At 55.4% G+C, this 24,872-nt stretch overlaps 1 protein-coding gene across 2 annotated transcripts in view; it reads right to left on the bottom strand.

The window, feature by feature from the left end:
• The window catches only part of NKD1 (NKD inhibitor of WNT signaling pathway 1), an 83,515-nt gene that overhangs the window by 21,015 nt on the left and 37,628 nt on the right, over window positions 1-24,872 (bottom strand). For both annotated transcript variants that reach the window (XM_019455977.2, XM_019455978.2), the window contains one exon: window positions 7,877-7,943. In XM_019455977.2, the coding sequence (XP_019311522.1) occupies window positions 7,877-7,943 (67 nt within the window). The remainder of the gene's footprint in view (window positions 1-7,876; window positions 7,944-24,872) is intronic.

Genomic DNA, 24,872 nt, shown 5'->3' with positions numbered 1-24,872 from the left:
GGTTCCCTGCTCAGTGACACTCTCTTACACCGCTGTTATCATTACTTAGTTCATCCTAGCTTCTCGCTGTGGCCCCAGAATAAGGTACAGTGCCTGTCGCGCCACATCAGGTCCGCCAACACCATCATCATCATCGAAACGACAGTAAGTGGCAGCACCAGGATTTGAACCCAGAAGGGATAGAAACAGAAGAACTAAAAGCCTGGTTTCCTGAATCCCCAGCCACTGGTCTCTCCACTCTGTCACACAATCGTTGACACCTGTTCCTGCCTGTCTAGCAACCATGCTCCTCCTTCTGAGCATCTGGGTTTCTTCCGGTGGCCGCCCCCCTCCCATCCCAATCCACACGGTTTACAGAGGGCTGATTCGACTCCAGCTTCGGGGGTGCACCCAGCGCCCAGACCCGACATGGTATATTTCATCCCGATGGCCACTGTGGCCGCTCCTTGGTCAGTATAAAGGGAGAGTTCATCCTGAAGCCAATGGAGTGAAAGCTTGCGGGCCCCTCACTTGCGTGGGGCAGGCCCTAAGCAATGTGTTCACATGCTCACTTGGTTTTCTGACACTTTCCAATTAGGTATTTTAACCTCAGTCAGCTACGACCCCTGTCTCTTCCCATTCTGACTTCTGTACATCCTCTTGTGTCACACAGTTGGGGTGAACACAGGCATTTCTGGAATCGAGCTAAGGGAGGGCTGAGGTGGAGATACAGGTATTTAGGTTTAACAGGACACATATATAATCTGGTTCAAAGTTACAAAAGGATCATACAAAAAAATAAATCCATAAAAGAATCATGTGTTTCTTTTCTTAAAGAAGGCCCCCAAGCCGGATTAAGTTCGGGTCCCACAAAACCTAGATCCACCTGTGCCAGCAAAGTGAGAATCACACTTTTGCAAGACGTAGTGAGACTTGGGGGCTCTCTTTCACCTGTGATGGCTGAGTTCATAGAATGTGAGCACCTAGAGCTGGGTAGCCATCCCTCCCACCTTAGCAGGACAGACCAACAAAGGGGCGGAGGGCACCGGTGATGGAGAGGGAGGAGAGAGGACGGGAGGAAGGCAGGGAGAGTATGTGCGTGTTGGATGACACGGTTTGAGCTCCCAGATCCAGCTGGCCCTTTTTGGGCAAAATCCACCCTAGAATTTTTCAATATCATGAGCCAAAGCTTCAGCAAATTTGGGCTGAATGTCAAAAGAAGCCAAAGAATCCTGACTTAACTATCCATCACTCTGAGCCCCCGCTTGTCAGGAAAAAACACCACCAAAACAGGAATTGACATGATGAGTATTCTCCAAGGTGGCTTCTGGCACTTTCCACCAGCGGGTGTCTACCCCTTCCTGAGACCTGAAATGCCAGCCAGGGTGTTTCTCTTCACAATCCTGCCTCCCCAGGGTGCACTTTACCGTAGGGAGAATTTCTTTAAGGACCGGTTGTGACTAAGGGGAAAGAGGAGAGGAAAAAAGAAAACAAAGGAAACAACCCTTCCCAACAAATAGCATTCTGGCCTTTTCCCTCATCAGAGCGTAAGGTTGATGGCCACTCTGCTTTGAGGTTTGTATAGGCTTGAGACGAAACATCTGTTCAGGGAGGGAGGGGGGGAAGCCGGGAGAGGGAGTAGGAAAGAGAAAAAAGCCTTTTGGGGCTAAAAATACCATGTCCCTTCCACTCTCCCTCGGTCCCCGCCCAAGTTAAAACATGTGATGAAATCCAACTTTTAGAATCTAACCCCGAGCTACTTGAAACTACCAAAGCCTCTTCGGTATCTGACACAAGTCAGAATTTCCACTGTTCCAGCTGAGCTTTTATGAAGAACAGACTTGAGAGAAGCTGCTGTCACCGCCGACACCCGGGCTTCTGGGGGGACTGCCGCGGAGTGGAGTCGGGCCTCGCTGACACTCGCAGGAGCACAGGCTCTGAACTGAGACACGGCAGCCAGCGGGGTGTGGCCCGCCTGCCCTCCGTCGGGGGGGCCCCGCTGCTCACCAGTCGTGTCTTCTTCGTCTTGGGCTTCCAGGGAACCACCGGCCAGCCCCGCCGATTGACCGGCCCTGCCAGGGAGTGGTGCGGAGCCGCCTGTGGTGACGTCCTTAGAAGTCCCCTCCCTCCCTCCCTCTCTTTCTCCCCCCAGCTGCTCCCTGACCTCCAGACTCAGTGTCCCACGGTCTACTTGGCCTCTCTACCTGGATGTCCAACAGCCATCTTGAACCCAATGTGCCCCCAACAAAAAGCCTCCACTGTCACCCGCCTAAGCCTCCACGTCAGAAGCGGCACCACCACTGCCTTCCATCCTTAAGCCGGACGTCGAAGGTGAACCCGGGATCCCTTCTTTCCTTCACCGACCTCCCCTCTCTCACCTCTACCCCCAGGGCCACCCACTGCCCTCCAGCCCCCCAGCCCCGACGCTGGGCGACGTCATCACCTCTCACCTGCACTACTGTGACCGTGCCCCGTCTCCGTGGCCTCCTTCCTCCCCACACGCGGCCCATCACGCTTTCCAGGAGGATCTTGTTAAAACGGAAGTCAGAAGCTGGCACTCGCCTACGCCTTCTCTTCAAAAGCAGCGTAAAACCCAAGCGTGTGATCCCACCCCTGCCCACTGGCCCACCCTTGGCCTCAGTGGCTCCTCCTACCACATAGGCCTCCCTTTTGTTCTTCCCTAAACCCCAAGTTCCTTCCACCTTGGGGTTCCGCTTGCTCCTCCTGGCTGCTCTCCCTTCACATCCTCCCAAGGCTGGTCTTTCCTCAGCTGAGATGTCACCTCCTCCGAGAGGCCTTGCCACAATCTACCCCTCACGGCGTTTTACCACTACCAGAAATTTGCACGGCCGTTCTCTGGATTATTCAGTCACTACCTGCCTCCCTCAGGAGAGCACCCTGCCAGTAAGGCCCACCTACCTGGTTCATGGTCGAGCACCCAGGACTCAGCAGGGCCCCACGCCTGCAGGAGATGCTCAGCTAAATACTCCCTGAATGAGCAAGAGTCAGAGGCCTGAGCTCCATTCTCAGTCTGCTGTGTTACCTTAGACGGCTCACGTCCCCTCTCTGGGCCTCAGCTCGCCAACTACAAATGAAGGGGGCTAGAGGCCTTCCCAGGGCTCCTCGGGTCTGTGAGTGGTTGACACATCACACCTGGGGGCCGAGACAGACGGACCTGGGCCGCAAGGGGGAGTACACAGGACCTGCCTGGGTGGCCCGAGGGAGGGGACTGTCTGACTTCATGCTGTTGACTTCATTCTTCCAGTGAGTATTTATTGAGCACTTACAGCATGCCAGACTCTATGTCAGGCGCTGGGAGAAGGAGACATTCAGAGATGCTAATAGGATTAAAGAAACTTTGAAAATAGGTCTTCTTTGATCTGGACTGGTAAATAATTATAAACACCAGTTGGCTCCCTTTCAAGAAAAGACCCATAAAACAATAAGACTCATGACAGCTCACAGACACCGGGCACTTACTCTGCACCAGGGCCGTTCTCTGGGCTTACATAAATGACCTCACGGTCTTCACGGGAGCCCTGAGGAAGAAGTGCTAATGATTACCCCCCCCCCCCCAACAAGGAAAATGCAGAACAGAGAAGTGAAGGGATTCACCCCAGGTCACCCAGTGAGTTGTGGTTTAAAGCCCAGCTGCTCTGGGGCCTGACTTGCAAATTCCCAAAAGGTCCAAATAAAGATAGGAAGGTACTTCCCCTGGGTTCCGAGGGGGTGGGGGTGAGACAAACTTCGGGGCCCATCCAGAGTCAGGCAGGTCCTAAGCTCACAGTGGGGCCACTCAGACCCCAGGGCCTCAATCCCAACACCACAGCCCTGCTGGGCAGGACTAGCTACTCTACCACAGCCTCAGGCTGGGGAAGTGGGGATCCCATAGGCCCCATCAGGCCAGACCCAGGCTGCGCGGAGGGAGGCCTCACCACCCACCCACCCCCCCCCACCCCCCCACCCCCCCCACCCCCCCCACCCCCCCCACTCCCCCCCCGCCCAGCAGCCCTGGGTCCTGGAGGGAGGACCTGGGCCCCAAGGGGAGGGGCCTCCTGACTTCACTCATCCTGAGGGTTCCTTGATGGGCGTTCTGTGAAGTCAGCTCTCCATAGATGCCAGGCAGGTTACTCTTTGCCTGCTTTCATCCCCAAGTGGAGGTCAGAAGACAGGAAACAGACTCGGTGTTAGACTCAATGGGCAGATACTAGAGGGCGAGGGGCAGAAGTGAGTCAAGGCACAGGGAGGGAGGGGGACAGCCCCAGGTGGAAGGGAGAGAGGGGACCTAGAGAGGAAGCTGCATCCTATGCCGAGTGGAGAGGACACCCCCAAACACAGCTCTTCCGGGGGCCATTCAGGGTGACACAGGTCAGCCAAACAAGGGTGGCACCCGTTTGCACCTCAGGCCACAAGCCACAGGCCGCCACCGCCTGTCCTACGGCCCAGCTGGGGAGGTGGGGAAGCCAGGTGGGTACTGGAGTGACGAGTGGGGCTGGCCGCCCATGCTCAGACCCCAGCCGGGCCAGGAGAGGGAGGGTCCCTCTCCCCTTCTCCCCTGGAAAGCCAGCCTCGTGTCCGCCCCTGCCACGCCCAGCCAGCTCTCCTGGCTTGGGACTTTTGATGTTTACTCTGTTCTCTCCACAGTTCAAAAGGAGCTCGGAAGCCTCGCACCAAGCCCAGACTTAATCTGCCATCCCGCGAGCTCCCAGCTGGCCAGTTAAGGCGGTTAAGATGCTGGATTAGGGCCGGCTTTACATAACAACGCAGGAGCTAAAGCCGTCCTCTCCTGGGATGGCTAAAAGACTTCTTTTTATCTTCACGCCTCAGATGGCCTTTTTTCTCCCTTAAACAGCCCTCCAGCCCGCCAAGAGGCAATGAACGTGGCCAACAGGAAGACAAAGGAGAGAGTCAGGATTCGGCGTGCTCTCTCCCTTGGCCGGGTAGCACAGAGGGATGTCCCCAGGCCAGGTGGATGCTTCTCGGGGACTCAGCAGCACCTGCTCTTACTGTGGCCACGTCCCCCCATTCTGGGGGGTGCGGCCTCAGGCCTCTGCGCCGAGGGCGACCGTGGCACCACAGGCAGTCACGGGCCCAGCATCCTCCCAAGGAGTCCCAGGGCCACGCGGGCAGCCCAGGCGCACACCAGAGAAGTCTCGCTCTTAACTGCTTCATCTACACAGTGCTCTCGCTTTTTAATGCTGTGGCTCGTCTCTCAATCCATCCTCCTTGTGAAAGTTTGAACATTCATCACTATCGTCCTCTTTGTGCCCACTTTCTGATTTTAGTATCCTCCTCCCACGCCCAAGAGGAGCTACTGTCTTTGTGTGTCGAGGCCTCCAGCCACCCCGTAATATGCACGCGGTACACACGCATATGTGCAAGGAAATACGGAGTGCTGTGTCGTGCCCTTTTTCACACAAAACATACTGTGACATGCTGCATCCTTCTGCAACCTGATGTGTTTTGTATTTTCTGCTTCCGCGTCAGCTTTGGTTTGAAGAAGAGGCCGAAAAGCTTGACCGCCGACAACTTAGTCCGACCCTTAGTTGGGAAACTGAGGCAGGAGAGTGGCCTGAGCCCCCTCCCTCATCAGTGGTGGCACCAATGTGCCTAGACATCATCAGTAATGAGCAAGGTGCCCAGGCTGCCCTTCAAGGCCAGGAATGCAGCTGGGGCAGGGGGCGGGGGGGGGGGGGCATGGGGTCAGACTGAATGATGCCAACCTCACACCCTTTCCCCCAACGGGAGCTGGGACCCCCAGGCACCTCATATTCATCCCCCATCCATCAACCAGTGTTTGTAAGTGTCGCCCTCCCCGTGTCTCAGGGGTTCGTTCTCCCTGCAAGGAGCCCACAGCCTCCGTGCACCCACAGAGTCCGGTTCCACAGCCCCACTCATCATGTTACACAGGGCAAGGGGGGCCCAGAGCGGAGGGACCTGGCCACGATCCACAGCAGGTCACTACCAGAGCTGGGAGGGGAGCCAGGGCCAACGTTCCTTCTACTTCATTATAACAGCACGCATGCTCTGAATGCAGACATCAGGGGGAAGTGGATTCCATGGGCGGGCCATTTCATGTCTGATTGAAGGCAAAGACACTTCACTTGAAATCAGTTACATGGTTTCAAACTGAGCCTCAATGGACAGAGAACTGCCTTGTTTTGAGCAGTAACTAGAGGCTCAACAAATGATGGATAGAAAGACAGATAGATGATGATTGGAGGATGATGGTTCCGTGGACGAAGGGATGATTGAATCCATCCACGGGTGGAGGATGGATTATGGGTGGCTGAGCTGGCTGGCTGGTGGGCGGGTGACAGGAGAGTAGAGAGGAGAATGAAAAGGCAATGGATGGATGGATGGATGGATGGATGGATGGATGGATGGGGCGTGACCAGTGGGTGGGTGAGTGACAGGGGAATGAAGGGACAGACAGATGAGTGGTGGTTGGATGGGTAGTGAATGGGCGATGGATGGAACAGGTGGAGGGATAGATGAACAAGAGAATGAACTTGCTAATGAGTTATGGTGTGAATGAGCAAATGAATACCTAACAGGAATGAGGGCTGATGCCCCTGTAATCAATGTCCGGGATCAGCTCAATCCCTAAGGGCTTACACCCTGCACACCCTTATCTGACTCCCCAGATCTCTCGGCACCAACTCCTGACATCTCTCTCCATGGAACCAAAGATGACAGCTGAGGCTTGAGGGGAGCCAGGGCATGACAGGATGAGAGCTGTAGAGCCCCTGCATGCAGCCACCAGATCTGCAAGCAAGCACGCTCAAGGGAAACACCTCCAAGCCTTCACAAAGCCTTCCATCCATGGGACTCCCCACCCTTGGTTCAGGACCTGCTCATATTTGAGTCTGATAGATACCTGGGTCCCAGCCTGCCTCCGGCTCCTGGGCAACTGGGTGGATCTCTTAAAACAGTGCTTCTCAAAGTGCACAAGTCACCTGGGGAGTCTCTTACAGTGCAGATTGGATGCAGCAGGCCTGGGGCTGAGCAGGGGGACCCTATGCTTATGACAGCTGTCAAGCTGGATGTGGCCACAGTCCTCAGGCCTGGCCCAGGCTCCCCTTGAGAAACCCTTGGCACTGTCTGCTCTCCTCTCAAGGCTCTACAGGGGCCCAAGGTCTAGATCCCCCTAAGACCCTCAGCTCTCCTACAAGTTGCCTGTCCTCACCTCAACAGCGAGGCCCCTACCATCCTAAGGCTTCCCCAGTGCAGTGATTCTCTTCTCGGATTCTGAGCGTAAAACGGAAATGCTATCCCGCTTCGCAAATGCTTTCCAATCAATGCCACCTATGCTTTGCATCAACTCAGGGAGTCCAGCAGGGAGAAGGCTCTCATTCCTGTTCTGTGAGTGTGGAAACTAAGGCTCAGAAAGGTGGCGTGCCTTGCCCAAAGTCAAGTCGGTGCTCCAGTGTCCGCCTCCTTTCCCCCACAGGTGCTTCCCCTTGAACAAAGACAGGAGTGAGCGGAGAGCGGCCAGTGGGGCGCCATTGGTATGTGCTCCAGCTGAGCGACGTGAATGACAAATGGGGAAATAGATCAGCTACATGCCGAACGCAGTTTGAGGGGCCAATGAGCCGCTACTGTGATCACCCCCCAATGGGAAAGCTGAGCTCCAACAACCTGTCCAAGGCTCCACAGCCAATACAGAGCAGAGCCAGGATGTGAGCCTCGGGAGCCTGGCTCCACTCTGGGCTTGGACCTGTGAAGGGCGATATTCCCTTCTTGCCTCTCACCCCCACTCACCCCCACTGACAGGGTCCAGTCCTCCGCCTGGTCTGCAGATTTTCCAGAGGGCACACAGGGCACACGGCAGACTAGACGGCCCCTTCCCCATCTCACTGCACCCTGGGAAGAAGAGAGCAATGGATTCCAGTACCTTCTAGCCGAAAGCCTTCCTCTTCCTCCTCACTGAGCGTTTCTCTGAAAATTTCACCCACGAGCTCCTAGAGGAAGACAAAGCAGGGACATTAAGCAAGAATTGGACAGAGTCAGGTAGGAGCCTGGTGTTGGGACGTCATGAAGGTGTGCCCAGCTGGTCACAAGGAAGCGGGGATCCTGCTCTAATTCTTCCAATGGGAATTTAGGTCAACTGAGGTGGATCCTATCACACTTGAAAAGTGAATTATCACCATGCTTTTCAGGAAGTAACTTTTTCTCAGCTCACTATAAAATACTATACCCGACCACACTTCTCCCTCAGAAAGGAAGTTCCACCCTCCACCCCGGAAAAAGACAGAGACAAGATGAGAAAATGTCTCTCATCTACACCTTGGAGTCAACTCGACTCCAGCAAGCCGACCCTGTGGGCCCCGAGAAGGGATCTCAGTTTGAACCCTTCTCCAGCAGAGGGTCCCGGGCGGGCCGTCTCCATGGGTTTACAAAGAGGGCCTGGAGTGCCCAAGGGGAGGTCTCTACTACCCTTAACATAAACCCCAACTCTTCAGCATCACATTCAGAAACCTTCATGCTTTGGCTCGGGCTGATCTTCAGACAGGCCTGCCACATCTCCCCCGTGCACACACCTGCCAGAAACCAGCATGATCCTGGCACATGCCTTGCCTGGTGGCATCCTTGAGGATGCCTGGCGGCTTATCCCATATGGCAGAGTTGGTCCCAACCAGCCTGCTCAGGCTGTCATTCAGATGTGGTCAAGTTGGCCAGGGGACTTTGGTTGGTCCACAGGCTGGGAAATTTCTGGGATGTCGACAAAGGTACGACCTATCTCACCCCACCCCTGCAGGACGACTCTAGATACGGAAGAAGCAGGGCCGGCATTTGCCAGACTGTCTTCTGCATTTTTTGGTATTCTGCCCGTAAGAGTTCTGTGATCTAAAAAGATTGTTCTAAAGTTATGCAAGATCCCGTACTGAAGAATTTACGACGGTAATGGACACTGTGAGTATCCAAGTAGTAACTGAGGCTACGTTCCCCAATTTTCCTCCTATTTAGACCGTGGAGTTTTGTTTTACACAAGCATCACATGGGATTCGTGTTCCGAGGAACCCACTTTGGGAAATGCTCCTCTTCTGGGGGAGAGACAAGGTTTGAGAAGTTATACCGCCTTATCTCTTTAGATGCCACAACAATGCTACGGCAGCATTTCTCGAACCACAAAATGACAAGCAATAAAAAAGCCCAAACTCAGCAGCTGTCACCAACTTCTCTTTTTGAAAAAAAAAAAAATGGGGGGCGGGCAAAGAGAAAGAAAAAGAGAACGTACCCTTCTCGTTGAAAAATTAGAAGGAAAAAAAAAATCCTGCACCTCAGATCCTTAACAGAGAAACCAGGGCTTGCTTTGATTAACCAAACAAAAATAATGCTTTGTATATCTGATCTTATCAACTGGACACAGCTGGAGCTAAGCCTCTTCTTCTCTTTTCTTTTCTTTTTTTTTTTTTTAAAGGATCAACAGCTGACATTTTATGGATCAGGGCCGGTGTTCTCCTCTCTCTCTCCCTTCAGATCGTTCGGGGGCGTCACACACTCTTTCCTACGGGTTGTGAAAATGTGGCCACTCAGACTCCCGGGGTCCCACTGACTTCAAAACCAGGCTGCTTGATTCCTGGAGAGAGGATGGCTTCTCCCTCCTCCTCCGCCAATTATCATAATCACCGAACACTTCCCGGGCTTGTAAACTGGCTGTTTGTGTTAACGGCGCTGGAGTTGACAGGGAAGCAGGGAGCTGGTGACAGGGAAGGGACGCACTCAGGTGGCATCATTAGACGGCTGGGACGCTCCGGCAGCCAATTAGAGCCCATCTTTCATGCCAGAGGAAGACGGATGCCATCTCCCCATAAAGGAGCACTTCCTCACAGGAGCAGCTGACGGTCTTCAAGGGAGTCAACAGCCCGCGTCACGCTCGGCTCTTCTGGAAAGCGGGGGGCTCAGTGCTGACCTTGCCCCGCCACCCTGACCGCTGCAGGCAAGGCAGACAGGGCCTGCCAGACCCATACTTTTGAGCGCACGTGTCTTCTTATTGGCAGACTTGGAGGAGTTTAAGGACTCCCAACGTCACTCCCAACAAAGCAGCCGTCTGGAACCCCGATAACGATGCCTCACAGTGTGTATCACGCACTCTGAGAACTGTCTGCTGTGAGGACGAAGCTCTCTGACACAGTAAAGACACATCTCTGCATATTAAAGCAGGCTTCTGGCAAGCTCCGGGGTCGGCCTCTTCCTGCTAAACCTTACCCTGCTCTGTATAACCCTGTGAGAGCTCCTCTGCGCCACGGTCCACTGACATACTGTGCAGTTACAGAAGCTCGACACTGGCAAACGTTCATTTCATCCGCTGAGCCAGGCGGCCCGGGGCCAGTGCCGTGCAGTGTCTGTGGTCTTCAAGCTTTGAATCGCTAAGCTAGAGGCAATGCAGTGTGGAGCCAGACACAGGATCACGTCCTGGCTCCCTTGCCTCCCTCGCCCTTGGACCGGGCTGGCGTTGGCCGGCCACTGCCTTCTTGGGACCTCAGTCTGTTTCTCTGTAAAATGGGCACAGTGACGAACCACAGCAACGATAGGACAGCTGACCTTCTCGCACGTCTCCTAAGTGCCAGGCACCGTGCGAGGCACCTTATGAGTGTATCATCTCCCTCGATCTTTGCCACGGCTCCGCGCTTTCTATCTCTCAAGGAATAAACACTCATAAAAATGATCTCAATTTGTAAACTCAGAGTTAAAACTGTTATTATTATTTTTTCTACGAAGAAAGCACCCTCAACCCTCCAGGGACATAGGAGACAGGACATAACGGTAACGACAGCCACTTGCATCATTTACCAAGTGCTCCTGGTGTATGAGGCACTGACTGACAGACTCCTCACAAGAACCTCCAGAGAATGGGGTTCCCAACAGCCCTGGATTTAAGTGAGGAGGCCCCAAGGGGCCAGGCGAGTGGCTCTGGATCATCAGCTAAGACTGGAGCCATGCCTGGCTTGGGCTTATGCAGTGGAATCAGGGCTCCTGTGGGCACGGGGACGGAGGCAGCCAAGAGTCTGGGCACTTGCCAGGGACCACGGATCACACTTAAAGAAGTGTAAGAAAAACAGGCTGGCTAGTGGCTCCGTGGGTGGTGAACAAGTACTCCTGTTTGTCCTGCGCGACTAGAAGGGCCCACGGCTCCTCCCCGCCAGGTCTGGGACTTGGCAGGGCCCTGGCCGGGAGGCCCGCCTGCGAGGTTTGGGGCCAGGCCCTCAGGACCACCCTTCAGGAAGGCGCTCAGACCCCTCGACGGCCGCGAGCCCCGCTGGGAGCCCCAGCGCAGCAGGTGCAAGGCACAGTACTGGAATGGGTCAGACCCTGGTTCAAATCCCAGCTCTGCTTCACACAAGATGCATCATTTGGGTGAGGGAACTTTCTCGGCCTCCCCACGTGTACACAGGGATGATAGCCTCATGATGCCTCAGGGCGGGTTGTGAGGGTTAAGTAAGCCACGGCAGGTAAAGTGTTTCACGTTACACCGGATACGATTGAGGCTCATGAGACCGGTAGTTACTGTTTCCTACTTCTTCTTCTACTCTGATTGTCAAATGGCTACCAGAACTTTGCTCAGAGAAGCTCAAAGTCTCACCAGACCCAACGTGCCCTCAAAGACACTGGGAAACACCCTCCTACCCGGCATAATGTTTTTAACGCTTCGCATTTAATCCTCAGGGCAATCCTTTGAGCTAATACCATTATTGTCCCCACTTCGCAGGTGAGAAAACTGAGGCACAGAGAGGTTAAGTGACTTGCCTAAGGTCACACAGCTAGTCAGTGTCAGAGCCGGGATGGAAGGCAGGCTGCCTGGCTCCAGAGCCCACACCCTTCACTGCCCCCCCGTAAGAAGCCCCAGTATGGGGCTTGGGATGCAGTGACTTCCCTTCACTGCTGCTTTGTCTACTCAGCCATCATTCTGGCCCCTGGTCCCAGGCCCTTTCTCCTCTGACCCTCAGGACAGTCGGCCTCAGACGAGGCTCTAAGTTCTGATCAAAGGCCTCTCTGGACCCCCAGGCCTCCTGTCGCACCTAGCCTGATGCCAGGCTGCCCCCTGCTCAGCGGTCAGGCTTGGTGGCCTTTCAGGCCACAGGACCCAGAGCCCCCTCCCCCTCCCACGTCCCAGCACCGCTGTTCCTCTGCCCCACGCCGGGCCCCAGGAAGAGAGGCCAGCTCCTCCGGGCGCTAAGTGCAGCCAACACCAACCCAGAGTCCAGAATTGCAGGCATGAGGCCTTATAAGGCCTCCGGGGACGGGAAACCACATCAAAGCAGGGCTTGGGAGCGGGCTGGAGTTCGGTTAGGGTTTTTCCTCTTTGTCTTTGAGACTCATACTCCTGAGCTTAATATCTTCCCCCACCGCCTGCCCCGGCAGTCCTTTGCCAATCTTTCTGTTCTCTAAGAGCTAACAGATGTTGGTGCCACGGGTTTCAAAGAAAACTCCTGGTGCCCACAGAACACGGCACAACTTATAGATTCCAAGAATGCACAGTGTTGGGACGTGCCAGGGGAAGAGAAGGGTGGGGGGCACGACCCAGCCACCCAGTAACCCTTAGATCCAAGTAGTCCGCCCTGGAGCTGCCCCAGGAAATTTCTGGCAAGCTGCCTCTTCCCAGCACACCGTACAGACGCAGGCCGGCCAGGCGTGCCTGGGGAACCGGCGCCGCCGCGGGCAGGCAGGCCGTCCAGGGCAGGGATGCTCTGTCCCCGGAACCCGGCTGAACCTGGGAGCCCGGGCCCCTGCCGGCCCACCCTCAGCAGCTGAGTGGCCGCAGACGCCTTGCTTAACCACTCCGGCTCCCACTTTGCTCTTCTGTAAAATGGGGATTTAGATGTAAAGAAAGTCAACGAGAAAAGGGAGACAAAATACACATAGCGGGATACACTACACATGAGCTTTTCTTCTCCTTCTGTAGTGCCCTTCTTTTGCCACGTGCTTGGAACATCCTTACATTTTATTCCTGCAAAAACCTAACGTCCAGTGGTTCAACGCCCCAGGGTCCACCCCTGGATGACATTCTCATGAGAGCAGCAAGGAGGCACGTTTAAGTTCAGTAGTGTTAAGGGTATAACGCACCTGTACATCTAAGAAAATACCAGACCAAACGTCCACGTATCCCCATGGTTACCCCCAGGAGGGAGGGACAAGAGAGATGGAGAGTGAGAAACTTCAACTTTCTCAGAAGCAGTCTAATTTTTGAGATGAGTATATTCAGGTATCACTTGCACCACTAAAATCTAATTTAATAAAACCCCACACAATAACCCACTTTACAAGAAGGACTTGGGGCTCAGCCAGGAAATTAAGGGACTGGTCCAAGGTCACTTAAGGAGAGAAAGTGGCAGAGCTGGGGTTAGAACCCTCCCGGCCCCGGGCCCCTTGTCTCTAGAATGGGGTAGGGGTGGGGGGTGCCGGATGATGCTCATGGTCCCCTTGAGAAGAGATCTTCTGGGGCTCCAGTCCCCCTACCCAGCAGGAATCAGGAGTAGAAGGAAAGCCATGGCCATCCATACTTTCGGTGCCTCAATGTCCCCATCTCCAACGTGCACTTTAACCTGTGGACCTTTGTTACTTCTGTCCCTGAGAGTCACTCTACCCACCAGAATGGCAGGTCAAAACTTGGGGGAATTCCCCACTCCACCCCAACCTAGGCAGCGTGCAACCCAGGGCTGAAAGGTAACCACTGGTGAAGGGCCAGGGGTGGGAAGGTTCCTGGGGCCCTGGCTCCAGTGACAGGCCAGGAGGGACTGGGGGTTCCCTCCTCCCTGAGGATGGGAGGGAAACAGACTTATTCCTCCTTCCAGAAAGACACAGCACCTCTTCTCAAACAAATGACATGTGGGGCAGAGCCCTCCGACATTCCCCTGAGGACAATGCAGCCTCCCATGGCCATGTAGCCCCCACTGGGGGCTCCAGGCTCCGCCTGCCCAGCACCTGTCCCCCAGCTAAGCGAACTCAGAGCCCTCCCCCTGGGGATGCTTCTCACAGCGGCTGGCAGGAAAGAAGTCTTCTCTGGTGCCAAGGCTGTGTATAATCTCATCTCCAGCTGCTTGCGACAGCATACCCCAGAAGCGAACTCACAAAGGGACAGAGAGAGAGACCAGTGCCCAGGGGAGGGCACTTGGTCCAAGGCCCTAGGCCAAGTCGTTTCTAGAAGTCAGCTCCCCAAGCGCAGGCAACTGGGTCTAGAACAGTGCCTGATATATAGTAAACAGCAAGTATCTGTGGGATGAACCTTGGGGCCAGATACACCCTCGCCTGTGCTTCCTGGGGGAGGGGACAGTTACAGAAGCCACTGAGCTGCCCTTGTCGCTTACGGCAATTCACGGTGGGCTTCTGCTGCTTTGCCATTGAAAGCTCTGACCCCCGGAGCCTTCAGAACCACATTACAGCCCCCCTAAAATCAGAGCCCAAGATCCCGGCCAAGCTCAGAGGCCAGAGGGAGGAAGCTGCCGCCACCTGCTAAGCAGGGGGGCACCTCCACGCGTACCCCCAGCTGGAGAAGGGCGGGGAGGCTGAGCAGAAGTGGCCTGCCTCAATTCCCAGAGCTGGCCTGCATGTCTGGCCTACAAGGACCAGGCCTTCAAGACTCCAAAGATGTGCAGCGGTAATTAAAATTCCTTGGATTTCTCCCCGACTGTTTTTATCTGCTCAAGATATAATCCCTCTGTTCCCATTGGCACATCCCAGCCTCTGCCCCCCACATCCCAGGGACTCCAGCCTGAGCCAGCTTTCTGGACTTGAGGGAACACTTATCAGGAAGGTGGACGGTGGTGGGCAGGGGCTGGGATGGCAGAGCCGAGCAGGAAGGACTTCCAACCCGGGGCCTGGCCCTGGGGCCACCACATCCCTACTTCCTCCGAGCCTCAGGCCCTAGACGCTACAGGGTGCAAATAACCTCCGAAGATGGCTTTGCCCAGTCCCGTGTCCTGGAGACACAGCTGGCCATAGGCGGCAACGGGCCAGCAAGGTCCACTTCCTGGGCTGTCACCCCAGCAAGCTGCCAGCCTCCACCTGCCATCATCCCAAATGCCCCCGGAACTGGGTCCCACCTGGGAGACCAAGAGTACTTCACGTTTTTCTTTAAATTGGCCCTCTCTCTCTCTCTTTAAAACCTAGTCTTACCAATAAGATCCGTGAAATCGTGGGTGTGATCTCCGAGTTATGGTAGGGGTCGTCAAAAATAGAATCCACGTGAAACAAATGCAGAACCATGAAAATACAAGCCGTCTGCCGACCTGTCTCAAGCCCCATCCCCCCAGCAGAACGCAGATCACACCTGGGGAACTACAAGGTTTCAAGAGCCCAGAGCTGAAGTCCTCTGCCCCCTCCCCCACCCCCAGTGATCAGGCTGGTTCCCTGGACAGGTGGGAGGGGGTGGGGGAGGGGGTGGGGGAGGGGGGGAAGAGACACCACATAAGACAAGCACCAGACGAGGACAGAAGCAGGAATGCTCTCACGGCCCAGCGGCCGCTCCTCCCGCCCGGGACAGGCCCTCCTCTAGAGCGGGTGTCCGGGGACCATGAATCCTAGGCACAGATTAAAATAACTGATGCCAAGAGAAGACAGCAGAGCTTGGCATTACCCAGGACCTGCCTTGCTCTCCAGTCTTTGGTACTTCAGAGCTCTCAGGAGGAGGTGACCCAACGCGAGGCAGATTGTCCGGGGCTGGGCGGGACGTGGGGCCTCAAGGGTCTGCTGTTGGTGTGACGGGAATTTTCCTACTAGATGGCAGTTCAAAGGAGTTTCTACAGTGGAAACCAGGATCCGATGGGCTTGTCAGGGCGTGGGAGTAACTGAGGTCAGGAACATAAAGGACTCAATGATAATAATTACCAGCATTTCTTTCGCAAGCGCCTGACGTGTGCCAAGAGGTCTGCTCTGCCAGCACATCAGGGGCCTCGCTAACCGCTCCCAACAGCCCTGAGAGCCGGGTGCCATTGTTACCCCCTGCGGCCAGGAGGTTGGAGAAGTCAAGTGACTCACAGGAGGGTCCGACTTGAGCCCTGGCCCCTCTGCTTTATACCGTGTGACCTCATACAAACGATTTCCCCGTCGGTGCCTCGGTTTCTCCATCTCAACAGGGAAGTGACAGCAGCCGCCCAGCAGGACCACTTAGAAGGGGAGAGGAGACTGCGTGTGTGAAGGGCCCGGCACACCCACCGGGTGGCCAGCGTGCCATCACGCAGCTGTTCCCTCTCTGCTCTCAGGGGCCCCTGTCCTTCACTCCCCACCCTCCCATCCTCTTGTCTACCCCCCGCCGCCTTCAGGGAGGCCCCACAGCTGATCAAAGCCGGACCCGGGAGCACCTCAGCCACCCACGGGCCTCCAGCTCCAGCTGGCGGCTGACACTCAGCGCTTCTCAGTCTCTGCCTCCCTCCGCCCCCCGCCCGGCCCACGGCCAGCCACGCTGCTGACCCTGCTACGCCACGGAGCTGCCCGCCACTGGCCTGCCACACGGCCTGCCTGCCACACCACGCAGCCGAGCGCTGATAACAGGAGAGGCCGAGGGGGCTGTGGGGCGCCTCGGATCGCTGAGCAGCTGGGGCACTCTCTGCCAGCGGCTCCTGGCCCTGGGACAGGGCCCGGGTCTGCTGCCAGGGGCCAGCGGGTGCACCCTGCTGAGCAGGGTGGCCGCGAGCCAGGCTGCTGGTGACTGACAGCACTGTCATCTGTCGCCCGGAGAGCGGCGCCCCCATAGACGGGGGGTCACCTTGTTGCGGGAAAGGATGTGCACCCCGCCCGGGGCAGAGGTTGGCCCGGCCAGGAGCCCTGTGTGGCCTGGGGACCTGGGGAAGCGTGTTTCTCTCAGCCTCAGGAGTGAGGGGCTTTGGCTTCTCGTTTCTCCTCTCTTGGACACGTGCACACGCATGGACACACTCAGGCCACCCCGTCTGCCCTAAAGCTCTTGCAGAAGCTGTCGTTCTGCCCCTCCGATGTCTGCCCCTGCCAGGCCTCCCTCTCCTGCCACAGCCCTGCTCCCAGGGCCTCTCCCCAGGCCCCTCACAGGCTGGACCCCACCTTGGGGTCTCCCGACCCCTGTCTGGGCTGTTTCTGCGGCCTGGGGAGCCCTCTACCCTCAACTGCTGACTGCCCGCTCGTGAAGTCCTGTCCCCGGGGCCCCAACCAGCATGACTGCTGACCCCCAACCGCCCCCCCATGTCGCTCTTGGGCAGAATCAAGGGTCGCACGTCTGGTCTCCCCGAGGACTCAGTTCATTTGGAATCTTAACTGTTCATGTGCCACCAGATCTGTGCCTGTCAGTCTCCAAGTCCGTACCTATAAAATGGGCCTATGACACAGACGTGCCTTGAATGTCCCATAAGAAGGTGGTCATGGAAGAAAGGAAGGGTTAGCGGCACTGCTCGGGAACCCAGGCTCCCAGGGTCCCAGGCGCCAGCCGGTGGGAGAGCAGGTGAGGACCGCCGAGGGGCCAATCCTGTTGTGCTCCGAAACGAAAGAGGCATATTCTCCAGAACACTTCTGGAAGGACATGCTATGCTTTGCATAGGTAAACAGTGGCTACCCTTGGGGAGCAGGCATGGGCAGCTGGGGAGCCGTCCCCTTCAGTTGCCCAGCTTTCTGGACTCTCTGGGTTTGTCCTGTCTCTACCCCGCTCCCATCCCCTCCCCTCCTCTTTCTCTCTTTTTTAACCAAGAACGCGCAATAGTCTTATACTCAAAAGACACTGAGCTTTCTAAAGCTGTTGCGCTAAAGGGAACGATGTGGCTTCACCGCCCACGCCACACTCACCAAGCTGTTCCACAGGCATCTCCGACTTCACGCATCCAAACTGACTCCCGCCGGCCTCCCTGATTTCCTCCCTGCACCCAACCAGGGCATCACCCTCCTTCCTGTTCCTCAGGCCAGCAGCGCAGGGGTCAGCCTGCCGCTGCCCTTTCAACCCTTCCGCCAAGTCCCTACAACATCCTGCCGGCTCTGCCTGCAAAACGTACCTCGAACCCAACGCGCCCTCACCTCCTCCACACCTAAGGTGCACGCCAAGCCAGGGAGAGAGGTCATCCTCTCTCATTGGGACGATGGCCACCATTTCTTAGTCTCTGCCCTTCCCCCTCCATTCTCCAAAGTCCTCCTAATGCCCTACAAAGCCTCACCCAGCCTGTCTACCCCATCATCTACCTGACCTGCTGTTACTCCCTTTCATGCATTCTGCCCCAGCCACCCTTACCTCCTTGCTGTAGACCTGTCGGGCACACTCCCACCTCAGGACCTTTGTACATGCCGTTCCCACCGCCTGAAACTCTATTCCCACATATCCTCTCCTCCTCCCCTCCTTCAGGTTTTGGCTCACCTCATCACCTGGGTGAGGTCTCCCAAACCCCTCTATTTAGATGGCAGCCCCCGCCCCACCCCCTGCCGCCTTCCCTCACCCCTTCTCTGCCTTAGTTTCCTCTGGGGCACTTATCACCATCTGGCGTACCAAGTACTGCCCGACAGAGGAGGCGCTCCACGAATACGTGTCAAACAACTAAATGCGGTTCTAAGTTTATGGACCCAGAAAAACATTCCCCGCATTTTCCTGAGAGAGGCAAACAGTCGCCACAGAGCGGAGAGAATACGATCGCATCCACGAAGATTATCCGCATGCGTTTTCCACGCACAGCGGTCACACAGGCGCATTTGGAAAGAGCGGCAGCAAGTGGTCCCAGAGGTTGGGCCTGGGCGCCGGATGCAACATTGTCCAATTGCTTGCTGTGAACGTGCACGACTACTTCTACAATCAGAAATGACGGGAAGCGTTTTGAAGAAGACACACGCAAGCAAACGGAACTGGGGGCCCACGGCGGTTCAAGAAGGATTCGCAAACAGAAGTCTGCCGCCAGGTGGTGTGGTCTGAAACTTTCCAGTGAAATGGGTGGTTTCCAGATCCCATCTGGGAGGGAAGGAGGAGTACCAGGCTTCTCTGCACCCCAGATCCCACGGCCCCCTCCCACGGCCCCACCACGTGCACAGCCCACGAAGAGAACCCTCCGGGAACCCGACTGTTTCCCAATGCTCTTGGCTGTGGGTGCGTAGGAAGCCGGGGGCGCTGGCCAGACCCTTCTTTGTGGTCATGTAATGCAGACAGGCTTTGATTCCAGAAATGGCAAGAGGCCAGCTGAGCATATAAAACTGGGCTGTCGCTGGGAGTGGGGGAGGGCAGCTCTCTCTCTCCCGACCCCGATGGCTGCACATCAAATTCTACTATTTCCATTCTCAGGCAAGCCAAATCTTTTTTTTTTTTTTAAGGTGGGGAGGGGTTGTAGGAATCCGAAAGGTGGCTGTCTGCTCCTACGGGTCATACCAGGGACCCCTGCCGCCACAGTGGTCCCGCCGGAAGCCCAGGGAAGCCTAGGAGGTGCTAAGCCTTGGCTGGCATCCAAGTTCTAAGGATGCACTTCGACCTGGGGACAAGAGGGCATTCACAGCAGTGACTGTGTCCATCGCACCTTGTCCCACTGCAGTCCCCGGGTCATCTGACTCACCCTGTACCCTAAGAGGTCAAGAAGGAGCGCTCACCCCCTTATAGACGAGAAGGCTTTTAGGCTGTGAAAGGGGAGGCAGGAACACGCAGTACAGTCGGGAGGAACCTAGACCCCCGAGAGGAAGGCCAGGGCTCCTGACACACGACATCTGGCGTGTTCCTGGACGCAGAGGAAGAGTGGCCTGCAGACGTGTACAGGCAGCCCCTCAGACCGCAGGCATCCGGGCCACACCCGAGCCCTCGTGCAGGGGTTCTGACCTGAGGGAAGGTCCAGACCCCCTGAAGACTGGCCCCCCAGGAAAATGCCACACAAACAAAACTGCACGCTGAACCTTTCTGCGAACGTTTCAGGTTAAGAACCTCTCGGAGGACACATGGGGAAACTCAGGCCTCAAAAGGAGATAGCGCTTGCCCCCAGTCGCAAAGCGTGGCACAGCCACAATCAGGATCCAGAACACTCAAAGCGGGCCGCAAGAGCCAACAAAAGTCAGTCCCCCCCACAGGGGCCAGAAATAAAAAGCAGAGCCCCTCCACTCCACCAGAAGGCAGGGAGCAGGTGCCCCGGGTCAGCAAGTGCAGACTCAGACCGGTGTCCCCACAGGCAGGGTTCTATGGCTCGTGCAGTTTGGGGAGGATCCCAGGTTCCTCACTGTGGGATTTCTCAAACGTCACAGCCGATTCGCATCGGGAGCCCCTTGAAGTGCTCACAGTGCACAGGTTTCTCCAACTTCTCGAGACACTTTGACTATGGCCCCTATCTCGATCCCTTGCCATTTCCGCATGCTACCCACACCCACCTTCAGGAAGCTTTCCCCACCGGCGGCCCACACCTGAGAGGCGTCTTCAGAGGACTTCAGAGAACTGCCCCCCCTCCCCCCGCCGCAATCCCGCCTTCCGCCAGGTGGCCCTGAGCCCCGCTTCCTCACCTCCAGTGCGGGCCAACTCTTAGCCAGAAGTTACCTTCCAGAGCTCCTTGCAGGTTAAGGCTCAGACCAAGATTTTTCCTGAAATTGCACATAGCTTGCCTTCCCTTTGCCGTGCTTTCTCCCCTTCCTTCCTGATCTGCCCTGGGAGAACATCCTTCATGAATCACTTGCACATGATCCTTGTCTCAGGCTCTGCTTCTGTGGTACCTGATGGCTCTTCACTGAACTACCAGTTGATTGCAGGAATCTGGACACGTTTGGTGAATTCACAGGGAGCAGACAGGCCGACCAGCAGGTTGGTTAGTCTCAGACAAAGGGATCACCCCACGGCCAGTCCAGCAACATGAGGAGCCAGGCATCCCATGCCGGGACTCAGGTCTCACTGGCAGACAGAAACAGACATTTTCTCCCACCCACCACTCACCCCACCCCCATTTCAATATACGCCTCTCTCCATCTCTGGGGCCTAACTCAAGTACAAGGAGCCCTTCCTGAGCACTTCATCCTCCAGGGACTTCTCTCACTGAACGTCCATAGCTCTTGGGGCTGGATTCACAGATGTACCTTCGGGAGAAATCCAAGGCTGAAGGAAAGCTTTTTATCCCTCTCTTTGTCTCCGTAGTGAGCACCTGTGATTTGGACAAACAACTCCCCGCCCCATCCCCCCAACATCCATTTCTCCTTCTTCTGGTAACACCTTGATTTTCCCTGGAGAGCCACCCCTCCACAGACTTGCCAGACTTCACAAATAAAAACACGGGACACTCAAATCTGAATCTCAGATGCACTCATGCAGCATTTGGGATATACTTATGGAAAAAAATGGTGTTTATCTGAAATTCATAAAACTAGCTGTTCTATATGTTACCTAGAAATCCTAGCCCTCCACCACTTTCGCTCATGAGGTATGGACAGGGTTGATTTGTCCCCCTAACCAGAAGGGTGGGCACATGTTCCAGGCCCGATCAGTGAGAACTCTGCACATCCCTGGTCACAGCGATTGGTCAAGGCCAGACACATGACCCGAGCTTGGGTCAAAGAGATGCTTCTCTTTGACAGCTTCTCTTTTTCTGCTGACATTAATGAGATGTGAGGGTGGGAATCTGACCCTGAAGAAAACATTTTACCTCTTTACAGAGAGCTTCTGTCTAAGAAAAAAGCCAACACAAAAGAAAACAGAACCAGGAGGTGAAATAATGGAAAATGGGTCCTGACAACACTGAGTGCCTGGATCAAACTATGCCTGAAGCTAGTCCTCTCCCTCGACTTTTCAATTGCATGAACCACTAAATCACCCCTTTTTACTTAGACCAGTTTGAGCTTGTTTTCCGTCACAGGCCCCTGAATGAGTGCTGCTCAATCCGGCCTCCTCTGACGCCATCCACCAACCCTGGCACGATGCTGTGTGGAGTCACGCTCAGCAAATATTTCAGTTGCTTGTGTCTCTAACTTTACACTTCACTGTGGCAGGTGGCATGGGATTATGGGAAAGCCTGGGCTTTCAAGTCAGACAGGCCCTGATCCCATCCCAGCTCTGTCCCATTCCAGGGCCTTGCCCTACTTCCTCGAGCCTCTGGGACCCTCAGTTTCCTCATCTGTAAAACGAGGATACTAGTAACTGTATCTGTGTCCATAGCCACACAATTTTCTGCCCAAACCAGGTCACTTTTGAGAGTGAATGGGGAGCTATTAATAACCAGGCCAGGACAACAGGAGTGACTAGGAGTGTCATGGGTAAATGGGCCGGCAGTAGCCCTACCTACAACTGACCTTGCCCACCTGTACCCACCCCCGTGGTCAATGCCTTCCACCCTGTCTCCCCATCACTGCCCTCTGCCCAGGCCACTCCCACTATTCTCTCCTCCTAGCTGCCACCTCGGTCCTTCTCTTCCAGCTCAGCTTTAAGGTTCCCTCCTGGAGAAGCCAGCCCAGGACCCCCCAGACTCGGCATGGCCCCCCACTCTGTGTCCCCCCCCCACCACCTGGGATGCCCTCATTGCAGCCCTCGGCGCTCTGTACGACTACTTGTGGATCGCCAGTCTCCCCACATGGCTAGACAAGCGCATGGAGGACAGGGACCCCACATTTCTTCACTACTGAAGGCCCTACTGACCTGGCACAGTGCCTGGAAGGCGTAAAACATAAGCCAAAAAAGTAAACAGCTAACTCTCCTTTTGCCTCCTGTCTGCAGGTCTCATGTTTCTTCCGTGTGTCGACGGGACCGTCGTGGGTGAGATGGCAAGCAGGGATGAACGGGGCTATGAATCACGGAGCGGGGAGGGCATGGGGCAGGGGTGGGACCCGCCCCCTGGCAGGCCAGGACACGCTGATAATGTTCTCAGAGCCGAGGGCTCTGGGGACCGCAGCCCTGGGAGGCCCCGCCCAGCCCAGCGGCCCGCAGGCGGTGACGGCGGCAATGTGCTGGCCCTACGACAGTTTTCATTGATCAGGGGCCAGTGTGGACTGGACCTGGGCCGGCTGCCTGTTCCAGAATCCAGCCCTGGCTCCTGCTCAAAACACAGGCCCGGCGTCTCCCTGCAGCCTCAGCCAGCTGTCCTCAGCGGCGGCCAAGTCGCTGCCCAGAATGCAAATTGGGCAGGTGCAAAGGGCCTCTCCAACCCGAAACTGAGGCCATGACATCCCACACACAGCCCGGGTTGTTCTACTCATGAGCAGACAGCGTCCCCTTGGGTTGCCGGGCCCCCGCCCACACAGCTCTCCCGGCCTACCCCAGGGCGGCCTCGCCCGCCTCATTTCTTGGTTCGGCCGGGCTCCTAGGCTGAGGTCAGCTACCTGGAAAATGTTTTGCCGACTAGCTCCTTGGCTCACACCCTAATCCGGATGGCACACTACTTCTTTATTTCCACGGGATCCCTCCCCTGCTCTGCAGCCTTCAATGGCTCCCTCTTTCCAACCAACTCAGATCCCTGTTGTTTTGCCCTACTTTCCCAGTCCTGCTCACCGGGACACAAACGGTTATGGCAGGAAAAAAACCGCTGGCCTGGGAACGTCATATTCTGCCTCAGTTTCCCCATTTGTATAAAGAGAGGAGTCAAGAGGATGTCTCCAAGGGCTTTCCTGCTACAGCAGGACATGATTCCATGGCCTCATGGTAGGGTCAATTCAGCGAGGCCCGGACCTCCATCCTTCCTCTGCTCTTTTTAGGCCACTTCATAGGACTGTCACCACTCGCAAAGCCACCAGTCAGGTCAGTCTCTCAGGACTGTCTGTCTCAGGAGCAAAGGAAAGATTTATGAGATTTGAACATGTCCCTCAATCAGATTCTGGATCAGTCTCACAGGTCAGTCTCTCAGCCCCAACACCCTGCTCCAGGAGTGCTGCGGTGACCCCAGACAAAAAGTGATGCGTGGCTCGAAGACTGAGAAACAGCAGACACATACCTGCATGAAACACCCCAGGAAGGACCCCAGCAGCCTCAGCTTGACAACGTGCATCTCCAAAAATAATGAATAGCGGGCTAATTTTACAACAGGTTGAGTCCTAATGGCCGTGAGCTCATAACTGTACCACAAGGAGCCTGAAGCATCGCTGACTGGGGTGGGGCCCAGCTTCTGCCCCAGACCACCTGGTTCTGTCACCTTCCAGCTGTTAACTCCTCTGTGCCTCAGTTTCCTCCTTTGTATTGCAGGGAAATGATATTATCAACCTCCTGGAGTTGCTGTGATGATTAAAGCAATATTTGCAAAGCACTTAGTGCCTGGCTTATCAGAAGCCCCACATAAATGTTTGCTTAATAAATAAAAATAAGCACAGAAGGATTGATATGGGAGACGAAGTTGAGCCCAAGAGTCCTGGAAAGGACTGGGCCTCTTCCGAGGCCGCACCGGACCTCTCATGCCAAAGGCGGATATTCCACTGGGCCAGTGGAATGAGCTGGGAGTGCTGGCCACACGGGACTTCCATACGGAGCATGCTGGACCTCAGAAACACAAACCCAAACAAAAACAAACCCCCCTGAGTTTCTTGTAGGCAGCACATAATCCGGTTATTTTCTTAAATCCATTTAGCCACTCTGGGTCTTTTGATTGGGGAATTTAATCCATTTGCCTTTAATTCTTGACAGGGAAGGATTCGCTAGTGCCATTTTTTTCATTGTCGTCTGTTAATTCTTATAGTTCTTCTGTCCATCTTTCCCCCTCTTGCTGTCTTCCTCTGTGTTTTGTGATTTTTTTTGGACTGACGTGCTTTGATTTCTTTCTGTTTCTCTTTTGTGCCATTTTAAAATTTTCTCTGTGATTGCCATGGGGCTTACATAAAGTATCTCATAGTCCTAACAGTGTAGTTTGAGCTGCTAACAGCTTGAGTTCAATTTCATGAAGAAATTCAACACCTACTTCTCCCTCCCAGCCAAACTTTAGGTGACTGTTGTCACAATTTACATCTATTTACACAAATTACACCTATTTACATCCATTGTCTATCTATTAACACATTTTTATAGCTATTTTTCATATTTTTGTGTTATAACT

Source organism: Panthera pardus, unplaced genomic scaffold, assembly GCF_024362965.1.
Source record: "Panthera pardus isolate Hobbes unplaced genomic scaffold, ASM2436296v1 HiC_scaffold_18, whole genome shotgun sequence".
Lineage (NCBI taxonomy): Eukaryota > Metazoa > Chordata > Mammalia > Carnivora > Felidae > Panthera > Panthera pardus.
This window is presented reverse-complemented; position numbering and strand designations above follow the sequence as displayed.